General features: G+C 42.5%; 1 protein-coding gene across 1 annotated transcript; it reads right to left on the reverse strand.

Annotated features, from left to right (window-relative positions):
- Window positions 1-108: 108 nt before the first annotated feature.
- On the reverse strand, window positions 109-25,784 carry CAPN6 (calpain 6). Its single transcript, XM_019956009.2, has 13 exons — window positions 25,623-25,784; window positions 19,077-19,256; window positions 9,647-9,778; window positions 8,413-8,621; window positions 7,706-7,898; window positions 6,961-7,154; window positions 6,630-6,707; window positions 6,338-6,524; window positions 4,332-4,454; window positions 3,926-4,128; window positions 3,228-3,349; window positions 2,291-2,427; window positions 109-1,727 (listed from the first exon to the last, which is right to left on the reverse strand). Exons 2-13 carry the CDS (start codon window positions 19,239-19,241, stop codon window positions 1,545-1,547), a joined length of 1,926 nt encoding a protein of 641 aa, XP_019811568.1. The 5' UTR covers window positions 19,242-19,256; window positions 25,623-25,784; the 3' UTR covers window positions 109-1,544.
- Between the last annotated feature and the right edge of the window lie 318 nt (window positions 25,785-26,102).

The following is a 26,102-nucleotide window of genomic DNA, read 5'->3' on the forward strand; positions in this document are numbered from 1 at the left end:
CCTTCCCTCACTCCACCCCCACCCCTTGAACAGCTCCCAAATGATTCTCTGCGGATGGCCACTTTTGCCATCTCTCCGGTGCCGCCAAATCAATTCAAGACTGGTCAATTAATTAAATGTCAATTTTATTGTGCTTTGGATTATGTAAGGCAGTGTGGTGGAGGCAGTAGAGAAGATAGACTGAAAAACGTGGTAGGAAAGAGTGAGCTAAAAATAATCTACAAAATAATTTTTTAAATGATTGCGTGCTGAACTAGACTAAGGGCTACAACTATGTCATTGTATTCATTATTTGCAGAAGCGTTGAGATATTCTAGGAGGTGGAGGTTGGAGGATGGGGAGAGGCTTCATGGAGGATGTGGCTTTTATGCTGGGCCTTGAAGGAGGGGTAAAATGTTGATAGATGAGGTGGAGGGAAGAACATTTCAGAGAAAATTCTGTAGAAGGACTGAAAAAATACAAGAGGGCAAATAAACACCCCCAGGGAGTGACACTTCCCACCTGGGAAGCCTGAGGGGGCTCAAGCCCCCAGATGGGGTCTTCAGTACCAATGATATTAGAAGGCACAGGGCAATGGGCTTGTTTGTAAACCTAGCAGCAGCAGGAGGTTTCACATTGCAGTCAGGGGCCCCAAACTAGCTGAACTATGCCTGGATGGACTCTTTCATCCTTTGATCCTGTGTGGTCCTTATTCATCTTTCCTCTTGCCCACTGACTGCCTGAACGGTAGTTCGTGCGCGCCCATGTGCGCGTGTGTGAGTGTAGGTGTGTGTGGATGGGTGGGGGACCGAGGCTTTGTCTCCCACTGCAGCTTCTTCCACTTTTCCCTCTTGTGGCACACAGCTGGTTTCCATGGAGCTTGAGCTCGGGCCCTTTCCACTGTCTGAGCCTCAGGGAACTCTAGCTCTTGATTAAGCACCTAGGAAGCTTCCTCAACATGAAGGTAAAACCTACTGTGGGGGGTGACTTGGATTAGGGCAGGACTACTCTTTCCAGAGGTGGAGATTGATGGTGGTGTTGACTGATGGTGGTGGTAGTGATGGTGGTAAGGGCTGGGGACGTATGAACAGACTCTGGGTGCTGTGTAAAATGCTGCTGGGACCGCTCTAGTGTTCAGTCAGGAGCTGGGATGTCAGGCTAGACCTGCTTGGCCTCAATCACCCCTCCCCCTTCCTCAACATGCCCTACAGGGGAGACATATTGGGGACCTGAAAACGGCAATGACATCGGTAGAGTATCCAGGCTGATGTTGTCCTGCTCGACTCTCACCCCCAGAAGCCCCAGAGATCTTTTTTCTTGGCCAACATCTGTCTAATCTCCAGATGGGACTGTCACCTCCCCCTGTCCAGCTGCTGGAGGTAAATAGGTTATGTAGCTACTTATGCTACTCAGATCGAGAGGTATAGGGAATTTATCAGAAGAAAAGGAAAGTTAATTACTGTGAATTTCTCTCTCAAAAGATTGGGAATCCTAGATAAAATCTAGCATCTGACAGAAAATGAAAGGATGGAAGAGCTCTGTCAGGCTTCCCTGGAGCTGAACATTTAGAGCTCAGTGAGGTCATCGCTCGAAATAATCTTGAAGCTGATGTGGCCTTGTTTCACTTTGGCGGTTGGGCCACCCTTCTTACGCAGGTACAGGGACTTTAGTTCACGGCAGTCACTGGGGTCAGCATCCAGGATAACCTGGCCCAAGAACTGATCACAGAACTTTCTCTTGTTCCATACCTGGAGAGACAAGTCAACAGAGTGAAGGTGAGTAACCCTCTGTGACACTGGACTCTGCCCCTGTGGCATGTGGAACCTAATGCTGGACTTAGAAAGGGCTATTTAAAAACCAAGGACTTTTCCCAAATACTGCTCTGAGTAGGGGAAAAGTACCTCAAAGAGCAGAGATGAAAAGCAGAGTTCAGGATCAAACTTGGCAGATGGTCAGAAGCAGTAAGTCAGGGGAACACAGCCAAACCATAGTGATCCATCCTGACCTAGCAGGTTGAGGGCCATGTCAACCGGCATATGCTTCCCTACATGGGAATTTGCTGTGCCTATGTTAGCATGTGAATCTGACAGCATGTGGGTTTCTAGACACAATGAAATATGTGGAGAAGATGTTTAGGATGGACATTAATAAAGAAGTCAGTGATTGTGCCTAGTGGGAGGTATCTGAGTACAAAACAAATAACCCAAAATAACCCTTGCTCTGTATCCTAGTCATCTGTGATGCACTTGGAATCATCTAGTATCTAGTAGTGAATAGGAGCCACTCTGCTGGTCCCTGTTCACATCCTTACCTGAACTATAATAGGAATGTCAGTGGTCCTTCTGTAGAAAATGGCCTGGGTGTCAAAAATGGCATGAACGGTGTTCTTTTGGACAGGAGAACGGACTTCTTCCTTTCCACACTTGATGATCAAATATGGGTTTACAGCTGGAACAAAGTAACCGTTATTTTGAATGCAGTGATGAAAAGTCCTCTTCATGGATAGTCAAAATGATCTCACTAAGTCTACTCAGGGACTTTTAACATAACACCTGGTTAGTAGAATGACCTAGGACTTTGGTGTCTACTTTCCTTTTCTTTTCTATATTTTATAGAAGGATATAAAAATGAATACTAGATAGGCCTCCCCCAAAGACTCTTATATCCCATTTTCTCCTGTTTAATTGAAGTATAGTTGATTTACAACATAGTGTTAATTTCTACTATATAGCAAAATGATTCAGTTTTTTATATATATATGTATATATATATAGCCAAAATGTTTGTTCGGGTTTTCTGTAAGATGTCATGGAAAAGCCCAAACTTTTCTGTCAATCCTTTATATATATATACATATGCATATATATATATATATATATATATATATATATATACACACATGCATATATATATATTCTAAATATATATATACACATATATAATATATACAATATATAATCCTTTAAATATTATGTATATTTATATATTTTATGTATACAATATATATACATTATTTTTAACTATTCTTTTAATTATAGTTTATCACAGGATATTGAATATAGTTCCCTGTGCTCTACAGTAGGACCTTGTTTATCTATAGCCCATTTTCCTAACTTGGTTGACAGCCATTCTGACTTTTCTACACTGAAAATACCACTGGAGAGACTCATCTGTGACCATCTTTTCTATTCATATATGCAGTAAGTGAAGCTGCATTTTGCTTTCCCAAACACCCCTGCATTTCTTACTTTCATTGTCATACTTCTTCTCCAGGCCCTCAGCGCTATGCACTGTGATCTGGGTGACAACCTTGGGGTAGCCACGAGCCAGATTCCAGCAGGACATCTTGGGCATGTCCATAGTCAGCTCCCTGGAACATCAAAAGGAAGACACGTCATCCATGACAAATGCCCTTTGATGAGGAGAAAGGCTAGCCAAAGCAGACCTTGTTGTTGAAAAACATGAAATGCCAAGGGGCCTAGCCCATTTCTCCCCAGACATGGCTTATGTTTTATGGGTATGTTTTCCTTTCCCCTTGCTTTAAGGTCCAGAAGATAAAGATCAGAGTAGGCAGGGCTGGGGTGAAAAGGTAGCTTTGGTGACCCAGCACTCAGAACATAAGAGAGATGTAATGAGGAGGGCCAGCTGTTTAAGAGAACAGAGAGTCAGCCAGAGAACAGAAGATAAAATATAAGCGGAAAAACTTAGGCTATAGGCTCGTTCTCCTTAAATGGCAGCTGAGAGCACTGAAGCCCAGACATCAACGGGGAATTCCTCACAAACCACCCCTTTTTGAGACATAGTTCTCCTGCCATCATTTCAGTTAAATCTGACTTGAACAACTTGGCCCTCTGAGTATCCATCTAGGGGGAGAGGGCCAATGGGGTTAGGACTTGGAGGCAAAGCCCAGAATAGGAGTTGGCAAGGCTGGCCAAGGAAACGGCACCTGAGCTGGACAGGCACTTCACAGAAGATTCTCAGGAGGAACTCGCTGGTACGGCCGTGCTGGAACATGGTTGGGACCAGCACGTAGTTGCCCTTCTTCAGGTACTTGCTCAGAAACACGGTGCGTGTGTCGATGTAAGTGGAGGTCCCAGCACGCTCCTGAATGTAGAGGTGGTGGAGGCGGAATTTGCGGTTCAGTTCCACCTGGAAGTGCAAGAGAAGGAAATGCTCCATTGCACTCATATCATAGTTGTTTTTTTTGTTTGTTTGTTTGTTTTGGTTTTGGAAGATTCTAGGTCCTCTTGCTAGCTTCATCCCTCCACCTTTATTAATTCCCTTAACCCCAAGGCATTCTAATTTTGACGCTGTTTGCCATTACTGTCTCTGCTCCAAAGGCCCATTCTTACCTTGAAGAGCTCAAAGCCGATGATGTAATTGTCAGGTCTTCCCATGCGGCGGTAAGTGCGCAGGTCCTTTTGCTGTAGAGACATGATGACCTTGTGCTCATCCTCTGGCACAGTGAAGATGTACTAGAGAAAAGAGGCCACCAAGGAGCTTAGTTAACTCACTTGTTTCAGCTGGGTCAGCTCAAATGTCAGGGCAGAAAACTCTACCTCTCGAAGCAGAGACTTGGGTTATGTTCTGGGCTTTGCCACTGACCAGACAATGAAACCTTGGATAATTCATTGACTTGCTAACTGTGGATTCTAATGTTTGTTTCTCCCTATGGCATTCAGCAGGTGTTGAGAGACACAACTTCATGCCCAGGCGTCTGATTCCAAACAAGGTATGCTTTCTTTTAATAAATTATTGGTTGGGCTCTTGGTCTTTTTTTTTCCCCAATTATCCCCTTATTTTTTAAGTTGTACATAGGAAAAATCAAGAATCTATAAAGACAGAAAGCATTCTTGCTTGACTTAACCGGACACAGCAGCATTCCCCTAGGTAGCCTCTTTTTGCCATCCCAGATGTGTGACTTGTGGGAGGGGTTGGATGCAGTTCCTTGGTGAATTGATGCTCTGCTATCACTATTATAGGGAAGCTACAGGGCTGTGTTGGAGACTTTCCAAACATAATTTGGGGAATCATGCCATTGGGAACTGGGTCTAAAAGGCCTCCTATTTTTCTCTCTGCCTCTGTCTCTCTTTATCTCTCTCTTTTTCTGTTTCTGTCTCTGTTTCTGTGTGTGTGTGTGTGTCTTTCTTTCCCTCCTAGAAGGAAACAGGAAACAGATGCAAAATCATAGGTTCACAAGGCCCCCATAGATCTATCCTGTGAAGACACTTGAACACTGAAGCCAAAAAAGCCCATTTCATCAGTTTGGTATATGTGCCTGACAATTAAAGCATTTCCAGGTTTGTAAATGAAGGCAGGTGGTAATAGGAGCTTTCTTCTCTTTAGGGACAATTAAGGTAGAAGGAAAGGAGAAAAGTATAAGTTAAGTAAAGCAGCCCACCAAATTTAGTATCTTTCAAAATGGCTGCCAATGAGGTTCATGGAAAGAAAACACTCATGGCTAAGGCTGCAGTACAGTCAGAATTCTTGTCTCCTGTGGGCTAGCTCATCAGCACATTTGTGGATCAAAGCATCAAGGTTATTATAGGTTCAGGCTTTGGATGTTTGTAAATTTTGCTTTGAGGTGTGCCCGGGGTTGACCTCTAATGTGTCACCTGGCATAGCATTGTAATGGGAGACGAATGGAATGGGTTCATCAATATGGTAGTGATTCAAATCCTGGGAATAATGACCTGGGATTCTAGATGAGAAAACGGAGTCATAATGATGGGGTTCAGGAGAATCACCTGCCTGAGAAAGAGGACACATATAGTAAGTGTCCACCCCAGGGAGCAATTAGGCAGTAAAGATATAAAAAAGAACTGAGAAAGCATCAAAGAGCAGATCCTCTCTCTCCAATGTAGGACCATCACAAGGAAGCAGGGAGTGTCAAAGCATACCCAGCAATAGAGCCAAGAGAGAGGCAGCCAGAGGAGGTGGCTTGGATTTGATAATGTTGCCAAATCACATCTCTGCAAAAAGACACAGTCTACTGTGCTTTACAAGCATCTGAGCCCATCCCTCTTCATCTTGGTTGATGAATATTATACAATAGTGGCCAGTAGGAGAATTGATGTCTCAGAAACATTCCAAGGTGAGACCTGGCTTCCTATTGCCTTGATACTGAAAAATGAAAGTGTTAGTTGCTCAGTTGTGTCTGATTGTTTGCAACCCCTGTCCATGGAATTCTCCAGGCAAGAATACTGGAGTGGGCTGCCATTCCCTTCTCCAGCGGGTCTTCCTGACCCAGAGATTGAACCCAGGTCTCCTGCATTGCAGGCAGATTCTTTACTGTCTGAGCCACCAGGAAAGCCATATTGCCTTGATAACTTTAAGACAAAAAGATTTTGGTTCAAACCTGGGGGTTCTGCAGGAAGGTATCACGGTTGTTATAGCAGCCTCCTGAACGATTCATTAGGGGATCATCATTCACAGTCCAGCATCCCACCACCGACTCCAGCTCCTTGTGGCCAAAAAGTGGGTTGTTCACATTGCGGCAGACATTGAGTTCATGGAAGTTGCGGCAAAAGTCCTCTAGGCTCATCCTGAATGGAAGGAGTGCAGGAGAAAGAAATGAAGATGGTACTTAATACCTACCCCTGCAGTTCCATGTGAAAGCCTCAATTCTCTTAGTAAAGAAAACTTCTCACCAAAACTCTCCATCATCAGACATGACAATCCCCAGGTTCTTGCGATCTGCTGCAGTCAGTTGTTGCCACTCTTCAGAACTAAAGACAAATGAACAAAGGGATAAGCCAGGATGTTTGCTATTGACTTCCTACAGGAAGCAGGATGCCAAAGGAACGGAATGCATAAGGATTGGGACAGCTTTGTTTCACTGCCAGCTAAGTCAGACTCCATGCCCGAGAAGGACCCACAGATGTCACTAAGCATTGACAGCCCACTAGTAGCCTGAGGGATGGGATTGGGAGAAAGTATAGGGTTTGGGGGATGCAGCCATCAAAGTAGAAAGCCACTCACATCTCACTCCAGGGGCCACTCCATTCCTGTCTTCCCAAGGGGTTCCTCAGACGAATCATATACAGCTTCTCAGTACTGAAGACTTCCACAAGTCTTTCTCCAAGGCGGATCTTGCGAATATCAGTCATGGTGTAGGTATGGCCCTTCAGCAGACCCCAATCAGTTTCAACTTCTTGTTCCTCCTGGTCAGGAAACTGAGAACAAAAAAACATACATAAGGACACAAGAATTGGGAGAGCCAAGGCTTGGCTCCTCCTCTTCCTTGATTGGTTTACATCAGTATGGTTGAAACTAGTTCTCTTATGTACATGGAAATGTGTTCCTGCTGCCTAACTTGACACAAAGCAAGCCAAGGAAAAGAAGCAAGTAATTTAATATAACAACTCAAACAATACAAATGACCCATGGTAGTACATTGATATGAAGAGCATCAAAATTTCGTGGGACTGGTTAATTCTTTGAGCAAACAGCTATAACCTCCACATTCAGGAGCACAGGTAGGAGGAATAATTTAGCAGAGGCTATTTATATCTGCTTGAATGCTGCATTGCCAGGTTGGAATGACTGGTACAAAAGGATGATATGTTAAATATCCTTAGCCTCTGCACCAGGGCTCAGTGTCTATTGTTAGCTTTCTGAGTTTCACAGTGGCTTGTCTTGGATCTCCAGGGTTAGGGTCATGTTCCACACTGTCATGGTCTCCTCCACCAAAAGTGAGTAAAGAGTAGTTCTGATGAGTACAAACCTCAATGGAGCAACAGATCAGACCTCCTTTGGTAAATGTCTTGTACAGTTCTTTAAACAGCTTGTACTTCTCCTCAACAAGATCAGTGTATCTTCCCTTCTGCATGTCAACAGTTTCAGCCAATGTGCCAGTGAAATCCACAATGATATCACTGGTGGTCAGACCATCAAGGGCTTCATAACAGCCAAGGAGCCTAGGGGAAAATATGCAAACTTATCTTTGAAAAATTATTTTTCCAGGTCTAGGACATCTTGTTCCCTCAAAATTAGAACACTCCTTGCACAGTCAGTTCTTACCAGCTAGCTTTTCTCTATGCACAGAGGGAGAGAGATTTTGAGACCATAGTCATATTTCTAGGCTTAGGCTATGTTGATCTAAGTCCACGTGTGAAACTTCTTTCTACCAGTAAATATTAGACAAGAAGGAAATCTGAAGCCATAATGTCATGTGATCCTTAGATAAGCCTCAGAAAGGGGGCATCTTTCTGAGGGAGCAGTAGGGGTTTAATGGAAATTGGAACAGCTTATTTCTTTCTCATCTAGAATTATGGAGGGCCAGTCCCAGGTCCAAAGCAATGCCTTGGATCTGCCTGACATCCCACCCAAGGCTAAGCTGGGAGAGCATGAGTCTGAGTTCCCAAGGATGAATATGACCTTCCTTCCCTTGTGTAGCCTGACCACTGACTAGTCAACCCCCCGCCTCCTTACTTGGCATAAGCTTTTTCCAACAGGGCATTCCAAAACTCATTCATGGAGGTGGAGAAGGAGAACACAAGATCTCCATTGATGGTGGGCAGCAAGTCATCAATCACCACCTCAGTCCATTCTCCAAAATGCCAGAACCGGAAGTGAAATATCCCAGCATATTTATCTATTTTTCGAGGGTCCCATTCCTGTTCCTTATAGTTGGGGATTGTCTGGAAACATAAGAACATTCAATCAGTCAACTTTTATTCACCAGACCATATCCAGATATTGAGATTACAGTTGACTTCTGGAAAATTCATGGGGCAACAGAAAGCACACCAAATACATTTGGCTTGGGTTTAAGTTAGGAAGTCCCTGGTAGGGCTTTTTTTCCCCACAATTTTTGCTTCCCCAGTTCAGTTTTGCTGAGAACAGTATTACCACGCTTGCCCTGAATACACTCAGGATCACAGGGGGCAGCAAGTTGTGGCTTAAATTATTTCCCACAGATAATCTACAAAGTAGATTATGAGAAACTGTCTACACAAACATATTCATGGCTGCATATTCAGCCCTATAAACAAGGCATTTAAAAGGCAAAAATTATTCAAAACACAAGGCCCCTTTGCAGATTCTATAGATGATAGATTTTATTCACACCTTGAATAAAATTACATTTTGGAGAGTCTCCTTTTAAAATTCAATTACACTTTCAGCTTCTAAAATTGTTTTTCTGAAGCAAATGTTCTACCTTTGTCCCAAATCAACACTTCATTGCCTTGAACTCTGCCTAAATGTCATAGGAAATTTTGTACTCTTAATAATTTATTAGAAACTTTTCAAGGATATATTTCCATCTTTCTCACCTTTTCTTTTATTCATATCTGTCAGTGAATTCCTGGCTCCCAGTGGGCTTTTTTTTACCCCAGTTAGGTACAGAGAGTGTAAGTATGCAGAGCTACTGAGTCAAAGTACTGCAAGTGGACAAAAGATCAACTAGTATGTGTGACAAAGCAAATAGAGCAAAATGTTAATGGTGGAACGCAGGTGAGTCAATGGATGCTGACTGTAAAAATCATTCAACTTTCTGTATTTGTGAAACTCGTCATAATAAAATGAAGGAAAATCACCTCCAATCGTGAATACTTCTGACTTCAGGAATTAAACAAAGAAAGTTACGAGCTGCCTTTTCCTAAAGTTACTAAAGAAGACAAGAAGGTAGAAGCCAAGTGAGGTCCTGCAGAAGGAAGAATACCTTTGTCCAGTGACACTCCTGAACAGCCAAACAGGAAAATGCAGAGACCATTGGCTTGTGCCCCAGTCTCCCTTGGGTCAGCTGGTGGTTGCTGATGTTGCCCACAATCAGACGAGGGTCATCGCAGATGTCCTGTGGATACAACAATTGGTTCTAAGAATCCGAGATGTGTTTCCCATCAGACAGTGTGAGCTCAGCTGCCCAGGACAGACCTCAGAGATGAGGTAAGATCAAAAGATGACCAGGACTTCCATGGGTGGGAGAAAGGGAAGGTTGTGGGGTTATGAGAACAAACACAAAGCAGTAGATCATCAAGCCACAGGAAAAGGGTTATGTGAGGGGGTGGAAGGAGAGAGTGAGAATGAGACAGGATGAAATGTGCTGGTGCCCTCAGACATGGTTTTTGCAGCAGCGGCCAGCTTGTAAAGAGGAGAGCAAGGGATTAGCACATTACATTTTGATCCTATTTGTCAGGATGAGATTTCCTGAAGTGCCTGTACTTGGAAGGGTGATTGCATTTAAAAGACAAGGTCTGATGGAGGTGGACATTAATGCTTCTCCCTCTCTAGGAAAATTAGTTAGGAGACCTTATATATGAAATCCATTCCTAATAAAAAGCAAAGGCAACAGTGGTCTCCATGGCAACTAGATTTCCCTACATCCTTGGATGAATACAGATGGCAGCAGCACTAATAGCAGGTGGTAATAGACTGTTCTGAGGAGCACTTCAACAGACACTCTTTTTCTCCAGTGGATGTTCCAAGGGACGCTGAACAGACTGGCTGCAGTATTTGTTAGGGGTGTATGTGTCTTTCCCTAATATATCATTAGCTGTGCCATTCCCACTGCAAGGAGGAAAATGAGGCCCAAATAATACAATTACAACACAAAGTAATAGAGTCATTTTCAGAGTATAACCAATGCCTGAAGGAAAGATCCCCACGTTTCCCTGGTGGGAGGTGGAATAATTTGAATATCAGTGGCAATGCTCAGGTTGAAGCCTTAAGAATGACTAGAGTTAGCAATTGGACACAGGAGTGGTACGGATGTATAATGAGTAGAGAGACAGGCATGGACAGAAGCATAGCCACATACATGACACCATATAATTGAAGACACATTTGTGTGACTCAGAGTATCAGCCCTTGGAGACTTCAAAGGCAGGAAATACCAATGAAGTCTTGGGTAGATGGAGACAGCTTCGTGGAGGAGGCCTTTGGCCAGTACCTTGACATTCTGCTTACCCAGCAGAAATAAATCCTAGTCTCAAATGGAAAGAAAATCTAGACATATATCCTTTAAACAATTATTAAATAAACATCTATATTTTTCTGGTTCTCAAAACTCTTTTTAATGGACATAATTCTCTTTGATGAAGGGTCTGGTCTACAGAATGAAACATTCCATATATTCTTTAAAAGCCAAAATAACTCTGGAAAGGAACAGACATTCTGGGCAAGGACAAGACCAAACTGAAGATTAATTGGTCATTCTTTTGCCAAAAGGAGAGAGTTAGGTGGGTTGTCAACTTTGTATTTTCTGGCCTTTTTTTTTAGGTGTCTCATCATTACTTTTTTGTCTTAGAAGAAGACAAAATTTTTTCATGAGTTAGGAACTGCCTGTTTTTTTCCACTTATGGAGCATAGAGCAGGTGTGTTGGGTGAATTCAGTTTTGATATTCTTTCCCTTCTGTTTGTTCCTTTGCCCTTTCTAAGATGAAACGAAACCCAATTTTTCCTTTCTGAGCTATGCATTACCATTTTATGCAGAGCAAGATGAAAAGTTATACCATGATTTCCTGGACTTAGATAATGCATATAATAATTTCCTAGCATGAAAAATCAGTAATGTGAACACTGATATGTGGAAAAGTGTGCTTTTAGGTTATTAAGGCAAATTACTTGCTGGTTTTGTGTAGAGTTATTAGTGGTTGTGGTCACATTAGTCTTGAATTTCCACAAGGCTTTCATTCATAGCAGGGATCTAGGCTCAGCAAACACTTTTGGCATGTCAACTTCTATTTAAGACCTAAAGGATCATATAAATAAGCAAAGAGATATGGAAGCAGAACTCAAATAGAGGCACTGTATAATTATTCTCTTGTTGACTAATCTGAAGGTAATTATTTTATATACAGTGTGTGTGTATGCGTGTGTGTGTGTGAGAGAGAGAGCACATGCATGCATTTGTAAAGCTATGTGTAATCATGGGAGAATATATATTTGGGCAAAAAAAACCTCTCACCTTATTTTCCATTTCCTCTCATAAACTGGCCCATGCCCCAGTTTTACTTCACCACTCTTCATACATGATGGGTGGTTATTTAACAATGGGTTTAAAAAAATAAGTTAACAGTCCATAGACTGTCAAGCCTGAAAGGAATTTAGAGACTATTTAGTCAACCTGTTTATTTTACAAATGAGGAAACAGGCTCAGAGAAGAGCAGTAACTCACCCCTCCTGGCATTCAGCTAGTTAGTAGACCTGGGATTAAAGCTTTAGGTTCCTCACATACAGATAAAGAACCTCTAAACATCAACTAGTCCATCCTTTTTCCTTTAAGTTTATTAATGGCCACCATGTAAAAGATAATACTGTGCAGTTCTTCAGGGGTGGAAATACAACCAGTTCTCTGTCATCCATCCCAGGGTTTTATGTCTCTGCTTAATGCTCACCGAAAAGCTCTCCCTCATTCTGGAAGACTGGCTTAAGACGTTTTAGCTTTTGGTTCCAGGCTAAATATAATATTACCAATGAGCTTTAATCTCCTCAACCTCATCCACTAAATATGATTCAAACTCTTATTTATGTCAGCACCATGATGTGAAACATGGGAGAACATTTTTATCAAGCCACTTTTTTTTTTTTTACCTCTTTAAGGAAGTGAAAGACTAGAAACAGCTAAGGAGGTAGAAAGGGTAAAGGGTAATGAGCCAATGTAAATCTACATACAAGTGGACTTTATGGTGACAAATTTGAAAACAATGAAATGGCTTCTTATTGCATTTTCCCCTCGATTTGGACAACTGGGTATAATTCCTGTCGGGGTAAGGAAGAAAGGCTGGAGAAATTTTCCTGTAAGTCAAAGCTGAGATGCAGAGTGCAGATGGGACATGTTAGCCCAAGCTCTGCTGAAATGGTAGGGAGTGGAGTTGGAGGAGAGGTCACAGCTCACACAGTCACATATTTGGGTGGCTTGAGAAGTAGGGAAGATTGCTGAACCCCTAATGGTTCCCAGCTGTGTTGGCGTACTCAACATGATCCTGGAACTGGGCTGTTTGTCAAGGCAAATCACTTCTTAGCAGGAAAACACACAACTAGGAAGTCAAGCACCAAGAGTAAGTTTAGGAATGTTCTCTGCATCCCAGAGCCAAAGCCTTCTACAAGCAAAGCAGCATCTCTAGGAAATATGTTGTCTTATCTGAGCACTGAAAGACGCTCTCATTGTCCTCACCTCGTCTCCCCTCCCAGACTCCTCCGGGTCGGGGGAGAAGGGGGCTTACCATTATAAGCTTTGGAGCCCCTCACACTCTATATGGCACTTACCACATCCACATGTTTAGTGATTTTTTTTTTTACACAGGTGAAATTTGCTGACAATAAACACTGAGGTCCAGGGTAAACCTCAAGAACCACAGTAAAGTGAAAGGCTGCCTAGAAAACCAGTGGCCAGAAGAACAGGGGTACTTTCAAAAGTGCTACAGGCTGTCTAGCAGTCCTGTGGGGCTGGGGTCAGTGTGGACACTTAGAAATGAGGCTAGCCCTGTAGTAGGTACATTACGAGTAAGTCTAGGATTCTAAGTCATCCTGAAAGGCCTAGGGTTGCCATTCAGGATGCAAGGGCTTTACCAGCTAGTTCAAGCAGTTATCTTATGCTTAGAAAATTGTACCATCTCCAGACACAACATGTAGGTGGACCTCCTCTCAGGGGCCAGCTCCTCTGCTCAAGGAATTCACTTTCCTGGGGAGTTTTGCTTCTGCATGAAGATCTTATCATCAGTAAAACATTCTCTTCTTTCCTATTGCCTCCAAGGAAAATTCAATATGGAGCTGTAGAATAATACCTTAAGTTGAACTTCCACTTTCAAACTGGACAAGCAAGTCAGTACAGAATTATCTTCTTTAAACCTTCAGACTACTTCAAGGAGACTCCAGGGGTAAATACTAAATTGCTTTATTGGGAAAAATTTGTGTATCTGCAATGGGAATAAAACAAAACAGGTACATGCTACAACATAGATGTTCCTTCAAAATATTATGCTAATCAAAGAAGCGACTTACTTTTATGATTCCATTTTAAGGGAAATGTCTGGAATTGGCAAATCTAGGAATGGGAAGAGAATGTTTTACCAACAGAAACCAAAAGTGTATTAGTGATTGCCTATGACTGGGAATAGGAGGGTTTTACTCACTGCAAATGTACACAGTGGATTGTATTGGGATGATGCAATTGGTCTAAGACTGGATCGTGGTGATGTTTACATAGCTGTAAATTTTTAAAAAATCATAGCTTTGATAAAGTTTCTAAATTTTATGATATATAAATTATACTTTACTAAAGCTGTTAGTGTTTTGTTTTTTAATTCAGAATCTAATATAAATAGGAAAGATGGTAAGAGTACGGGCCTATTCAACTCCCTTTGATTGTGCCAACAGCTAAAAACACTTAGGACTATTCAAGTAAAGGGATGTGATCTCCGGGAAGAAAAAGGAATTCATGAGCAGTCTAGGCCCAAACTACACTACAAAAGTGTTACATTCAACTGGGTGTTGGAAATTTCTATTAGCACAGAGAGATATGTTTCCTCCTTTACTGGTCCCTCATATGTAATCTGGGCTTCCCTGGTGGCTCAGTCGGTAAAGAATCTGTCTGCAAAGCCGGAAACATGGGTTCAATCCTTAGGTTGAGAAGATCCCCCTGGAGAAGGAAATGGCAACCTACTCTAATATTCTTGCCTGGGAAATCCCATGGGCACAGGAGCCTGGTGGGATATGGTCCATGGGGTTGCAAAAGGGTCGCACATGACTTAGTGACTAAACCACCATCACCACCATATGTAATCTACCACTGAGGCTTGTGTATTCAACTTCTAAAATCTCCTCTCCTCCTTTTCCTTCCGTTCCTCCCACCTTCGCTTTAATACAGAACTTCATCAGCCTCTTCCCATACAAGGTAGTAAAATGGCCCCCAGGGAGGGTACTCCCTGGTGGAAGACCTGGGCAAGGTCAATGGTAGTGGAGGGTGAACTCAAAACTTGACTAGGAGAGCTAACAGATCTTGTGCAGGTGCTGTGCCTTCTCCCACCACTGGCTGTGCAAATTCCTACAAGGTCTTGCTCCATTTTAGTCGGAGATTAGTTGAGTCTAACTCGAGGACACGATTGTAGTAGGGTATGAGTCAGTCAGGAAAAAAAGCCAGAGGCGGGTTGGAGGGGAGAGTGGCTGGAGGGAGCTGGAGAAGAGACTTTCTGTGGGAATTTGGTGGTTAGATTTGAGCCTAAAAATCCTACCTGCCATTTTAGGATCACATGGTAACTCAGTAGAACTCAGCTCTTTGAATTTTCTAAGGTCCAGGAGGACAGGAAAGCCCAGGAATACAGGTCTCAGGGAATATACCTGTGTACCCAGGAAACAAGGCCAGTAGCTGGGGTCATTAGACCAATGGAGGCCTTAAGGAGGAGGATTTTCCTCTGGAAGATATGGGCCAATAGACTGGCATCGAACAATTGCAAAAACCTTCTCACAATCCCTGTCCATCTAAAATGGCTCCTCAGGACACAGCAGAGAAGTGGCAAGCGGGATAAAGAGGAGCTCAATCCTGCCCTAGGATGGTGGGGCTTGACTGCAGTTGGTTGGTTCAATTAGCAGTGATGTTTACAGACACGGAGGCTGTTCAAGCCGGGAGGGGAAAGAGACAGAAAATATCAGGTTAATCGTGCTTCTTCCCTTTTAGAGTCTTCAAAAAACAACCCTGCTTGCCAACGAGGCAGTGAGTCCAACGACCCGTTGGGTCTTTCTGAGCCAATTTAGAGAGGCCTAGGGCTGTCTCTCAGCTTTCCTAATGGGAGGCCAGAGAACTTTGACGTGGTTCTTGACCACAGGCTTGGCCTCCACTCTGACTGGAAACTACTCTCCAGCTTTTTGAAGATTCAGATGGTGGTCCAGAGCTTTGTTTCTTCCCCTACTCCCCCCCCCCTCCCCGCAAGAGGCCCCCTCCCCAACCACTTCAATCCACCATGATCTCCCCTTCTTCAAAACCCTATGTTGATTTACTGTCTGTATGCCTAAAATAGCATTTCCTCTATCCAGCATTCATTTATTATTTAACTCTTTGCTAGCTCAGTATCTATCTCTTCAGCTATAATGGGAGTCCCTCATCTCAGATCTTGTCTGTATCTTGCATAGAGGCTGGCATAGAGTAAGTGCTACATAAATATTTCTCAACTGACTCTCCCTTTGGGCTGAATAAAGACTAAGCTCAGAGTATGCTCTCAAAAGAGAGGGTATTGGTCAATTAATGGATGTGCAGTATCAACATGGTGAGGAGGAATGTGAGAACTCACTGGAGGGAAGCTATGTATTTTATCAAAAGACACACAAGCAAATCTATGTTCCCTACATGGCAGTGTGGTTGAGTAAAAACTAATATAGGCTTTGGAGTCAAACCTGGATTCAAGTCCCAGCTTGTTAGCAGTCTGAACCTGGGAAAATTCTTACCTTCTTCCTGAGACACAGTTTCTTCATCAATAAAATGAACATAGTATCTACCTTTCTTTTTTACACTGGGAAAAAAGAATTATATCAAAGTGAATTTTTAAATACCTACCTTGCCTTGCTGTTGTTGTTTAGTTGCTAAGTCATTTCCAGACTTTTTGTGACCCCAGGGACTGTAGCACACCAGGCTCCTCTGTCCATGGGATTTCCCAGGCAAGAATACTAAAGTGGTTTTCCATGTCCTCTCCAGGACAGTGTGTCTCCTGCATTGCAGGTGGAGTCTTTAACCACTGAGCTACCAGGGAAGCACCACTTACCTTGCTAAGCCATAGCAAATTAGTATGACATTTTAAAAAATGTATCGAAAACTCCAAACACAGTATTTGGGCAAATAGCAGCCAAGTGCTATGATCCCCATTTCCCTTCTCTTTCTGACACTCCCTCACCTTCGAAGGAGTATTGCTTACCTCAGAGGCAAGATGGACTATTGCCTTGGTTATTTAAGTTTTTAGGACTCAATCCACAGAATTTGAAAGATGAAGGCAAAGGACAAAAGTCTGAGCCAGGAAAGAGTGGGGAGGATGTGTCTAAAGATGGGCCAGTACAGGAAGCACTGCTGGTTTGGTTCACAACTGGGGAATGGCTTCATGTTGGCTTGTGATTTTATGGCCCATCAGATCCCCTGCCACTCCTCCGGAACCTCACCCCTATTCATTATCCCTTCTTTCTTCTGAGTCTTTAACCTCTTCTACTTTACTATTTCCTCCTTAGCTTATAAATATGTTCAAGTCTGTCCTATTTGTAAAAGACACCCTCCCCTAGAAAACGTCCCTCAATTTCCTGCTTTCTTTTCAGCTACTTCTACCCTATTGACCTCCCTTATTTCATAGACAGTTATCAAAAAAGAGTGATGGCCCTGATTATCACCATCCAGAGTGGCTCTCAAACAGCATATTTCTATTTTCTTCATGTGTTTTGGGGGAAAAAACTTACCTCTCTCTATACTGAATGTGTGGGTAATGAATTCTGCTCATGTTTTCCAGATTTGTTGGTAGGTCAGTGATCTACAAGGGTGTCAATAACTGGAGGCATAGAAACCCAGCAGGGGTTGTAATCTTTCTTCTGATGGAGAAAACTTCTCCAAGTCATATTCTCAATGGCTATCATACTTTATGGGCAAAAACAGAGACATGCCTTTGAATGATCTAGAAGACAAGCAACTTAAAGTGATCCATGTGTCTTGGCACCCCCTGGTGGCAACCTACATAAAGTGAAGTAGCTCATGCAAGAATCCCTTTTAGGAGTTCAAGTTGTGGAAATTGACACTAAAAAGTGATAGCTTGTTCATTGAAGAACGCAAATCTTGAGTTGCTGACTGAGATGGTTCCACAATAATGCACAGAAAGGTGTAATCATGAAATAAGATCAAAAGGTCTTCAGGATATTGTGAAGGTCTACGAATTTGCATTTCATAACAACCCTAAGTAACCTGTATACCTGGTCACCCACTTTGGGAAGGAGCCCAGATTGAATATCCTTCTATCTTGGTAGACTCTTTAGATTTAACCAGGTTATTATTTATTCTCTAAATGCGATCATCCTATCATTTTATAGATTGACCTCCTGCTCACATAGGACTTTTGAAGGGATTCTGACACTTGCTTTAGAGATACCATCTACAGATGCTCCACAGAGAACCATAGTAACTATTAATAAGTGATGAGAGAGGTACAGTCTTACTTGGATCCCACGGTGCTAATAGTGGAGGATGCAGATGACGATATCTAAAGAGCAGCAAAGAAGCCTCCCTCCCCCAGTTCAAACTCCATCTTGTTCCTGTTGAGTTCATTTCATTTATGCTCACTATATAAAGAGTAAAGAAAAGGTAAAGAATCTGCCTGCTATGAAGGAGACCAGGGTTCAATCCCTGGGTTGGGAAGATCCTCTGGAGAAAGAAATGGCAATCCACTCCAGTATTCTTGCCTGAGGATCCCATAGACAGAGGACCCTGGTGGGCTACAGTCCATGGGGCCACAAAGAGTCGAAAACGACTGAGTGACTAACAAGCCTATATAAGGAGTTTTCTCCTTACTGGTCTGAGATTATCTTGAAGTTGCCATGAGTGGTAACTCAGTAAAGAGATGAGAGTAGAGCTTTTTGAGTTACCATATTTACTCAAATGAACTTCCAAAAGAAAACAAGAACAGTATCTCTCTCTTTTGGTTCTTTCTAAATTATTAAATCTGATACAATGTGATTAAAATTCAAAATTCCTCATGTTAGAGTCAGAAGCCCATATCCATAAAACTTCTCATTATAAAGTTGTCTGCTGGGGATTTCTAGGGCAGTGAAAATATTCTAATATATAGAATTATGGATGTATGTCACTATACATTTGTCCAAACCCCTAGAATGTATACTAGGAGTGAACTCTAAGGTAAAGAATGAACTACGTGGGATAATGCTGTGTCAGTGTAAATTCACCAGTTGTAACAAAAGTACCACTCTGAGAGGTAGTGTTTAAATGAGACATCTCTGCACCTTCTTCTCAATTTTTCTGTGCTCTAAAAACATAAAAAGGATACTATGTTATAAAAATTAAAGTTGTCTGCTAAATTGGTCTATACGCAGTGGGCTGTATGAGTGAAATAGTGAATCAAGTAGAATTATGATGAAAGAGATCAAGAGGGAGACAGGAATTGAAACCACAAAGTTACCTGGGGACGTTTCCATATCACCTTTCCAGGAAGCAGTCGGTTGTAGAAAAGTGAATCGTTCTCAGGCAAGAAGGTTGGATCACAGAAAAGTCTACCATCCCTGATGCATTCCTGCTTCAGTTCCTGGTACTTCTGGTTTTTGAAGAACTTCAGAGGAGGACCCATAATGTCAAACTAAGTCTAGAATGAGAAAATTGTTGTTATTGAGGGAAGAAGTTCTCAAGTTTTTGAAAGATTATCTGAGATTAGACCAACAGATGCCATCCCAGTGATTTATTCCTGGATCTAGGCAACTTGAGTTTAGCTTTAGAGGAGAAGTCACCATTTTCAAGGAAAGAAGATCTCAGACTCTGCAACAAATTAGTTTGGGGCTTGGGGTAAGGCATCCAAATCATTTCCAGGTCTCTGTTTCCTCATCTGTCAAATGGGTTAATATGCACTTTAACAATCTTACTGGAAAAATAGATAATAAATGTTAAGATTGAGAGTTAAACATGAGTCATTATAATTTAAAGGGAAATCTCCCATTTTCCACTGGCAGAGACAAGTTCAATCACAGAACAATTCCAAATTTGAAGAAAAGGGTAAAAAATAACTTTAGTATGTTTAGAATAATTTGGTGCCTCGAAGGGCCACACACTTTGTGCTTGAGGGGGAGAAAGAGCCCCTTTCACTTCTAACAAGCCCTTTTACACAATTCCTTTCCTCTTATCATTAAAGAGTTCCGCATTATTACTGGCCAGGGAGACTAACACAGGAAACAGAGCTCAGCAGATGGCCTCCAAAGACAAGGAAAGATAGAAGGTTTGCATGTGTCTTTCTTCTTAAAAGTCTAGTGTGCAATCATTTGCCTGCAATAAAAGGCAGACTCTAAAATTCAATTATACTAATTCGGTAAACTATAGATTCTTATCCCTTGGCAATACACTGTTGCTTTCTTTTCTGAAAAAAATAATCATGGCTAAATAGAGAATTAATACAGTGGCTCTTTAGGCAATGTCTATCAGAGTGCCTCACACTCAGATGTCCCTAACAACTGGTTTTTATTATGAGGGTAATTTGAAAGGCAAATTTGATTTTAAATAGCAGGGTTTTCCATGCCTTTTCATGATTCACAAAGATATATTTGTAGTGATTTTAATGATCCTCTCATGACAGTCAATGTTTAAATGTGCAGGGATGTAAAATTTATATGGCACCAAATATTTCAAAAATTTATTTTAAGGGTAACTGTGTCTACATTCTGTGATTACATGAGAGTTGAAACAAAAGAATCAGGCTAAGGTCAGAGTATCTGCTAAAAAATGGGCCAAATTTGGCGGGAAGCTAATTAGCTCTTTCAAGAGTATCTGTGTAGTAGCACAGTTCAAAACTTAGTTAATAATGAGGCAGTTGCTATTTTATACAAGTGTAATATTAATCAGACCTCTTTATCTCATTTTGTGTTCCTTCAGCATTACTTTGAAATGTCTTACTGGTGAAGAAGTCTCCCTATTTGAAAACTATAAAAAATCTTTAATTTGATGTTATTTGCAACCTCCAGTATATGTAAACAAACTTACCCTTTCTCTGAAGCCAAGGACTAAGAAGCTGAAAATAATCAGTCTTTCCACCGGTACTTATTTATTGGCAATTATTTTTCAAATGGAAGGCTATAGGACACTGCAAATACCAAAATGTTTTCAGTCTTCAGGTTTAAGTCTGTTTATAGGCTTGAAATATTAATGTATATTTCATTGTATGTGAAATCCTGGATGGTATCAGTAATACTTTTCTGTTAAGCAGCATCAGAGCCAATCTGAATGTGTGCCCAGGTTCCCTTCTGGAGCCTTTTACAAATGGATCCCAATTTTCATGTGTGTTCAAATTTATAACAAACACTACTATGCGTCTTGGTTTTCCTGGAAGGTTGGGTGGATTGCCAGAGGCTGGGGACCACAAATGGGGGGTCGTCTGGGGCAATTAAGATATTTAGTTTGCTAGAGCCTCCTGGTCCCTGAACATTTTGGATAAATGAGTATTTCCTGTTCTTGGGAAGGCCCTCTGCCCCTGCCAGTCTCCCTTTTTAGTCGGTCAACTGGGGAGGCAGGCAGGAACCTGCAAATGGAATCCCCATTATATCAAGAGGGCCTGTCTACAGACAGGAATGGCATCAACTGAAAAGAAAATCAAGTTTAATTTTTCAAAACTGGTATGATCCCAGTTGACTTTATCAGAGGCAGGATGTACAGCTGGTGCAGATCATTCAGGCCTTTGAGTGAGGGCACAAGTATTCTGGAGGAGCACAGGAAATAAGGAAAATCAAGCTACCAGCCTCAACCTGACTGGTTCTGGTTAGAGTACAATTGTAGTCCCACGTCCTGTTGGACTTGCAGACTAGAATTGACCCCAATTTCTGATTAAGCAGCAGGAGAATTATATTCCATTTGTTGTGACCTTGGTTTCTTTGTGCCTCAATTTTCTCATCAGGGGAGTGGGGTTATTTATCCTATCCTCCTTACTCCGTGGCTGTCCCTAATGAGATGGTTAGTGTACAGGTTTTTGAATACATAGAGAGGGCTCCATAAATGCAAGATATACACTGTAAGCCCTCTCACTGCCGGGCACAGAGCTAGGCACACAACCATCAGGAAATATTTGTAGAATGGATGAATGCCTTATGGAGAAAATTCATGTTTGTGTGGCAAATTATTGCTTGATGGGTGCATTTCAGCTCATATTCCCTTCATGGTAGCTCAGTTTAGTAGATGTTATCTGGGTCCTTCATTTTGTATCTTCAGAAATGGCTGCTCAAACAAGGAGCAGCTAGAAAATGGTGGCTCTCTGTAACACCAGATTTAGTGTACTGACTTTTATCACACCACACTGCTTCCTTTGCTCACTGCTTTCTTAAAGAAGGCGTTTTGTTTGTTTGTTTGTTTGTTTTTAGCTCAGATGAGGAAAACCCTCCAAAGCAAACATGATACCTAACTTTGAGGCACTCTGCCTAGAATTTATTGCCGTGGTGAATATTGAAAAGGCCCTTTATTTCCATGGTTTGATAAGCATGGGAAAATCTGAACCCTTCACATCCCAGGGTTCATCCCATTGCATCTCAGAAAACTTTCAGAGACTCAGAAACTTGAATTGGGTTCATCATCAACAACTTGCCCTGTCAGGGCATAAGAGAGTGGAGAAGGGAATGTTCCTTCTTTGCTAACTTGCTGCATCGAGCTGTGAAGCCAGGGAGCCTCTAGGTTAAAGACCACATATAGGAAAGTCCGTAAACAGAATCAAAGCTGGGGCTGCTTTGAATATCAACGAAAGAGAGCCTCCAGCTAACGAAGGGAATGAAGGGAACGTTAGCATTAAAGAAGAGGGACCTTGCGTCTCAGAGGGCTAGTATTATGGGAGGCTGGGTGAAAAAGAGTGTGGAGTTTTGTATTGAGATAATGGTCTTCAGCAGTTCTGTTTGAGCAGGGCTCCTCCACACCCCAGGGTGTGGTGAGTTCAGAATTGCCAAGGGAAATTGAGGGAGCCTGCCACGTAGAACACGAGGTCGCACTTAGGAGAGGGAGCTTTTGCTGCTCCCTGGACTGGAAAGCTTGGGCAGCTGGACAAACTCTTAAGAGGAAAATCACTTGTTCTTTACCTGTGGGTCAGCCTTAGAATAGAAACCAGATTTTGCTCTAAGAAGTGTATTCTTCTCAGTTTATTCAAGAGTGATGATCTGATAGGAGAAATCCAGTCTGCAGTTTATAAACTGGTTTTGATTGGGATGAGTGAGAAGGGAGGGTAAGGCATTTAAGGAAAAGAGAGAGGGAGGGAAGGGGGCCCCCAGGGTGTTGTTCCTGGCTGGTTTCTCCTTTTCCCCCAGTTTTCCCCATGTGCTCTACTTGGGGAAAATTTGGAGGTCAAAGCAATTAGGTGTTTTCAGAGCAAACTGAACACTCAAGACTTGACTCTGCCCTGACATGAAGTCACAGCCACTTTCAGCACAGTGGGTGACCCCTTATCCTCACTCCTGCAGCTGTGTGGGATGAGAGAAACAGGGCTTGGAGAAGGAGAATTAATAAAAATCCAGCATCCGCATGTTATACAGAAGAGTGTGTTCCGGGTCTACACAGGCAGAGGCATAGCCACACCTGTGGGCACACGTCTGCTGTGGGGAACATATGGCTGTTCTGATTCAAACAGTTGGCCAGATATCCTGAGGTCTGAAGTGTTAGTAAGTGTTAGTCGCTCAGTTGTGCCTGACTCTTTGCGAGCCCATGGACTGCAGCCCACCAGGCTCCTCTGTCCATGAGATTTTTCCAGGCAAGGATACTGGAGTGGGTTGCCATTTCCTTCTCCAGGGGATCTTCCCAACCCAGGGATTGAACCCAGGTCTCCTGTGCCGCAGGCAGATTCTTTTACCGACTGGGCTACAAGGGAAGCCCCCACAAAAGTCGTATGACCCAACCCTATATAGGACACATCTACTCTGCCCAGAGAGAAGACTCTGTTCAAAGAAATTCCAAGAAAAACAGAAAACACAATTTCCTTTCATTACATTGTTGCAGACCTCTATCAAAAAAAAAAAAAAAAATTAAAAATCCTAAAAAGAGCACAGGTAGTCAGGAGATCCAGTGTCAAGTCCCAAATACCATCATTTAGTGTAAATAACATTTCTGTCCTTTAGTTTCCCCATAAGAGCAATGGGACTAAAATAGCTGCCCCATTCACCTCAGGGTGTTATTGGGGACAGCTAACAAAATTAGGAATATGAACGTGCTTTTTAACTATTACGGAGAAAACCAATGTAGAGCAGTAGTATTAGGAAACACTTGTTTTGAGCAAATCAAATCTCTTTTTTGTCCTTATTGGGAAGTGAGGATATTTAATCACATATAAGACACTCACAAACATTCAAAAGACCAATGTAAAATGGCCCCTCTGCCTTTTAGTACCTCCCCTCTGTTCCACCTCTCCATTCTGGCTGATTTGCCCCCCTAACCCTTTTCTCCCCCTCTTGGCTTGAATAAGCCCATCCTATAATTCTAATTTTACAGCCTTTCAGAAACCTACTTTCAATTTTTCTAGAATGTTACACTAGATGGACTCTTAGAGGTAGATTGCTTAGTCCAATTCCTTGCTTTTACAGGGAAGTAAAGGGACTTGTCCAAGGTTACACAGTTAGTGACTAAAACCTGGACCTCCTGACTCGTCTTTTTCTTTTTTTTAACCACAGTTTAAAAAAAAAAAAAAAAAAGCAGAGGCTGGGGGAGCATGCAAACACAAAACCTCAGGACATTGCTTGTGAAAATGTGTATTGTCCTCTTCTTACGAGAATGCACTTAGGAGTTTTGTTTTTGAATTGCTGTCAGAAGGTGAGATGATTTCAAATCAAGGCTAATCAAAGAAACACTGTTTGGGGGTCACAAAGGGGCTTTTTCTGCTTTTAATTTGGGGACTGAAAACTCCCAAGGATACAGAAAGCCTGCTTTTTAACCTATTCCTGACGACACAAGTGTTTAGACTTCTCCCTCGCCTGCTAAGGACTCAAGGATAAAGAAAGAATGCTATTCAAATCCAAAGTATTCATACAGGCACACGCGCGTGTGTGCGCACACACGCACAGACACACAAACTGCAAGAGGAATGCCAGTTAGCCGTCCCCCATAGGTTCTTTTTCTACATTCCTTCAGATTATAAAACGTCCTTAATGTCACAACAATGATTAGCAAATGAGATATTAGGCGATTTTCGATAAAAACATTAATACAGACAAGGGATACTTTATCTTGAAGCCAGAAGTGACTGTCAGAATGGCAGAACCTGCTGAATTTTCCTCCGTGCTTTTCACTATATTTCAAGCTCCAAATCCTCAGAACTAACTTTCAATTGCAATGCCCCAGTCCCTTCTCACCCCAGCCTGCTCTGGTCAAGTGGGCCAGCTGAGCCCCAAGAACAGGGCAGTTGAGGGTTGTGGAGAGAGCCCCAACTGAAAATCAAAGTTTAAACCAATGCAAAAATCGGAGGAAAACAAAACCAAGGCTATCCTAAAATTGCCGAGATCAACCTGTCACCAGGACAGGAGGGTCCCAGCTCTGCAGACAGGAAAGACCTTGCAGCCATTCCCTCCTGCGCTGCAGTGCACCGTCCAGGCACCCCATTGCCAAGGCTTAAAGACCTTGTGCACAGAGTGTGGCTCCAAGATTTTGCCTGCGTTTCAACAATGTGTCCATGGTTGGGGATCAGCAGAAGCTAGAATAAAGCCCTGACAATGTGGTCTCCCTCCTACACTAGCCTCCCAGGAATGGAAAAAACAAACAAACAAAAAAACAAACAAACCCTGAGCAGATATCACCAGAAAAATATCATGGTCAGACATCCACAATTACCCCCTTAGACATACCAAAAGAAGCAATCCAAAATTCCATTAGTTTTGAAGTTTTCAAACTGTTATTATGCACACATATTCAATCCAGACAAACTGTAAAATGATAGCTGTGGAGTTTACCTATAAACTCAGTTATCCAGCAAATAAGATTGCAGGACGAGTTTGTGAATGTCCGCTCTCCTCACCTGAGTTATCCCAGGAGACTCGCTGCTGCTGCTGCTGCTGCTGCTGCCGCTGCTGCTGCCGCTGCTGCTCTTCACCAGGTAACCTCTACCAAGTCTGTCCAGTAAGTGCGGCTGAACAAAGATTCTGGCTTTCTTAACCTGAAAACTATTTGGGCTGTACCAAGCTCTGCTCACAGGGGGAGGTGCCCTGCATTAAATTCAGGAGACTTGGCCCCGCCTAACAGTCAGAAACTGATCCTGAGTCATGAGGAAAATCTGGAAAGTGCCCCTACCAGATGTGCAAACGGGATGCCCACTCCAGATCCACCCACCAGAAAACTGAAAAACAAAAAAACAGGAAAGCCATGTTTGAAAGTGCTTTCTGTTCCAAGGAGAAAGAGGACTTTTCAGGGAGGGGTCTGAGAGATTTCTGGCTTTTCTGTCCCAAGGTTAAGAGTGCAGACCTGAGCATGACTCAAGGGAGGACATGGAGAGAAAAAT

The sequence above is a fragment of the Bos indicus genome, chromosome X (genome assembly GCF_029378745.1).
Source record: "Bos indicus isolate NIAB-ARS_2022 breed Sahiwal x Tharparkar chromosome X, NIAB-ARS_B.indTharparkar_mat_pri_1.0, whole genome shotgun sequence".
Taxonomy (NCBI): domain Eukaryota; kingdom Metazoa; phylum Chordata; class Mammalia; order Artiodactyla; family Bovidae; genus Bos; species Bos indicus.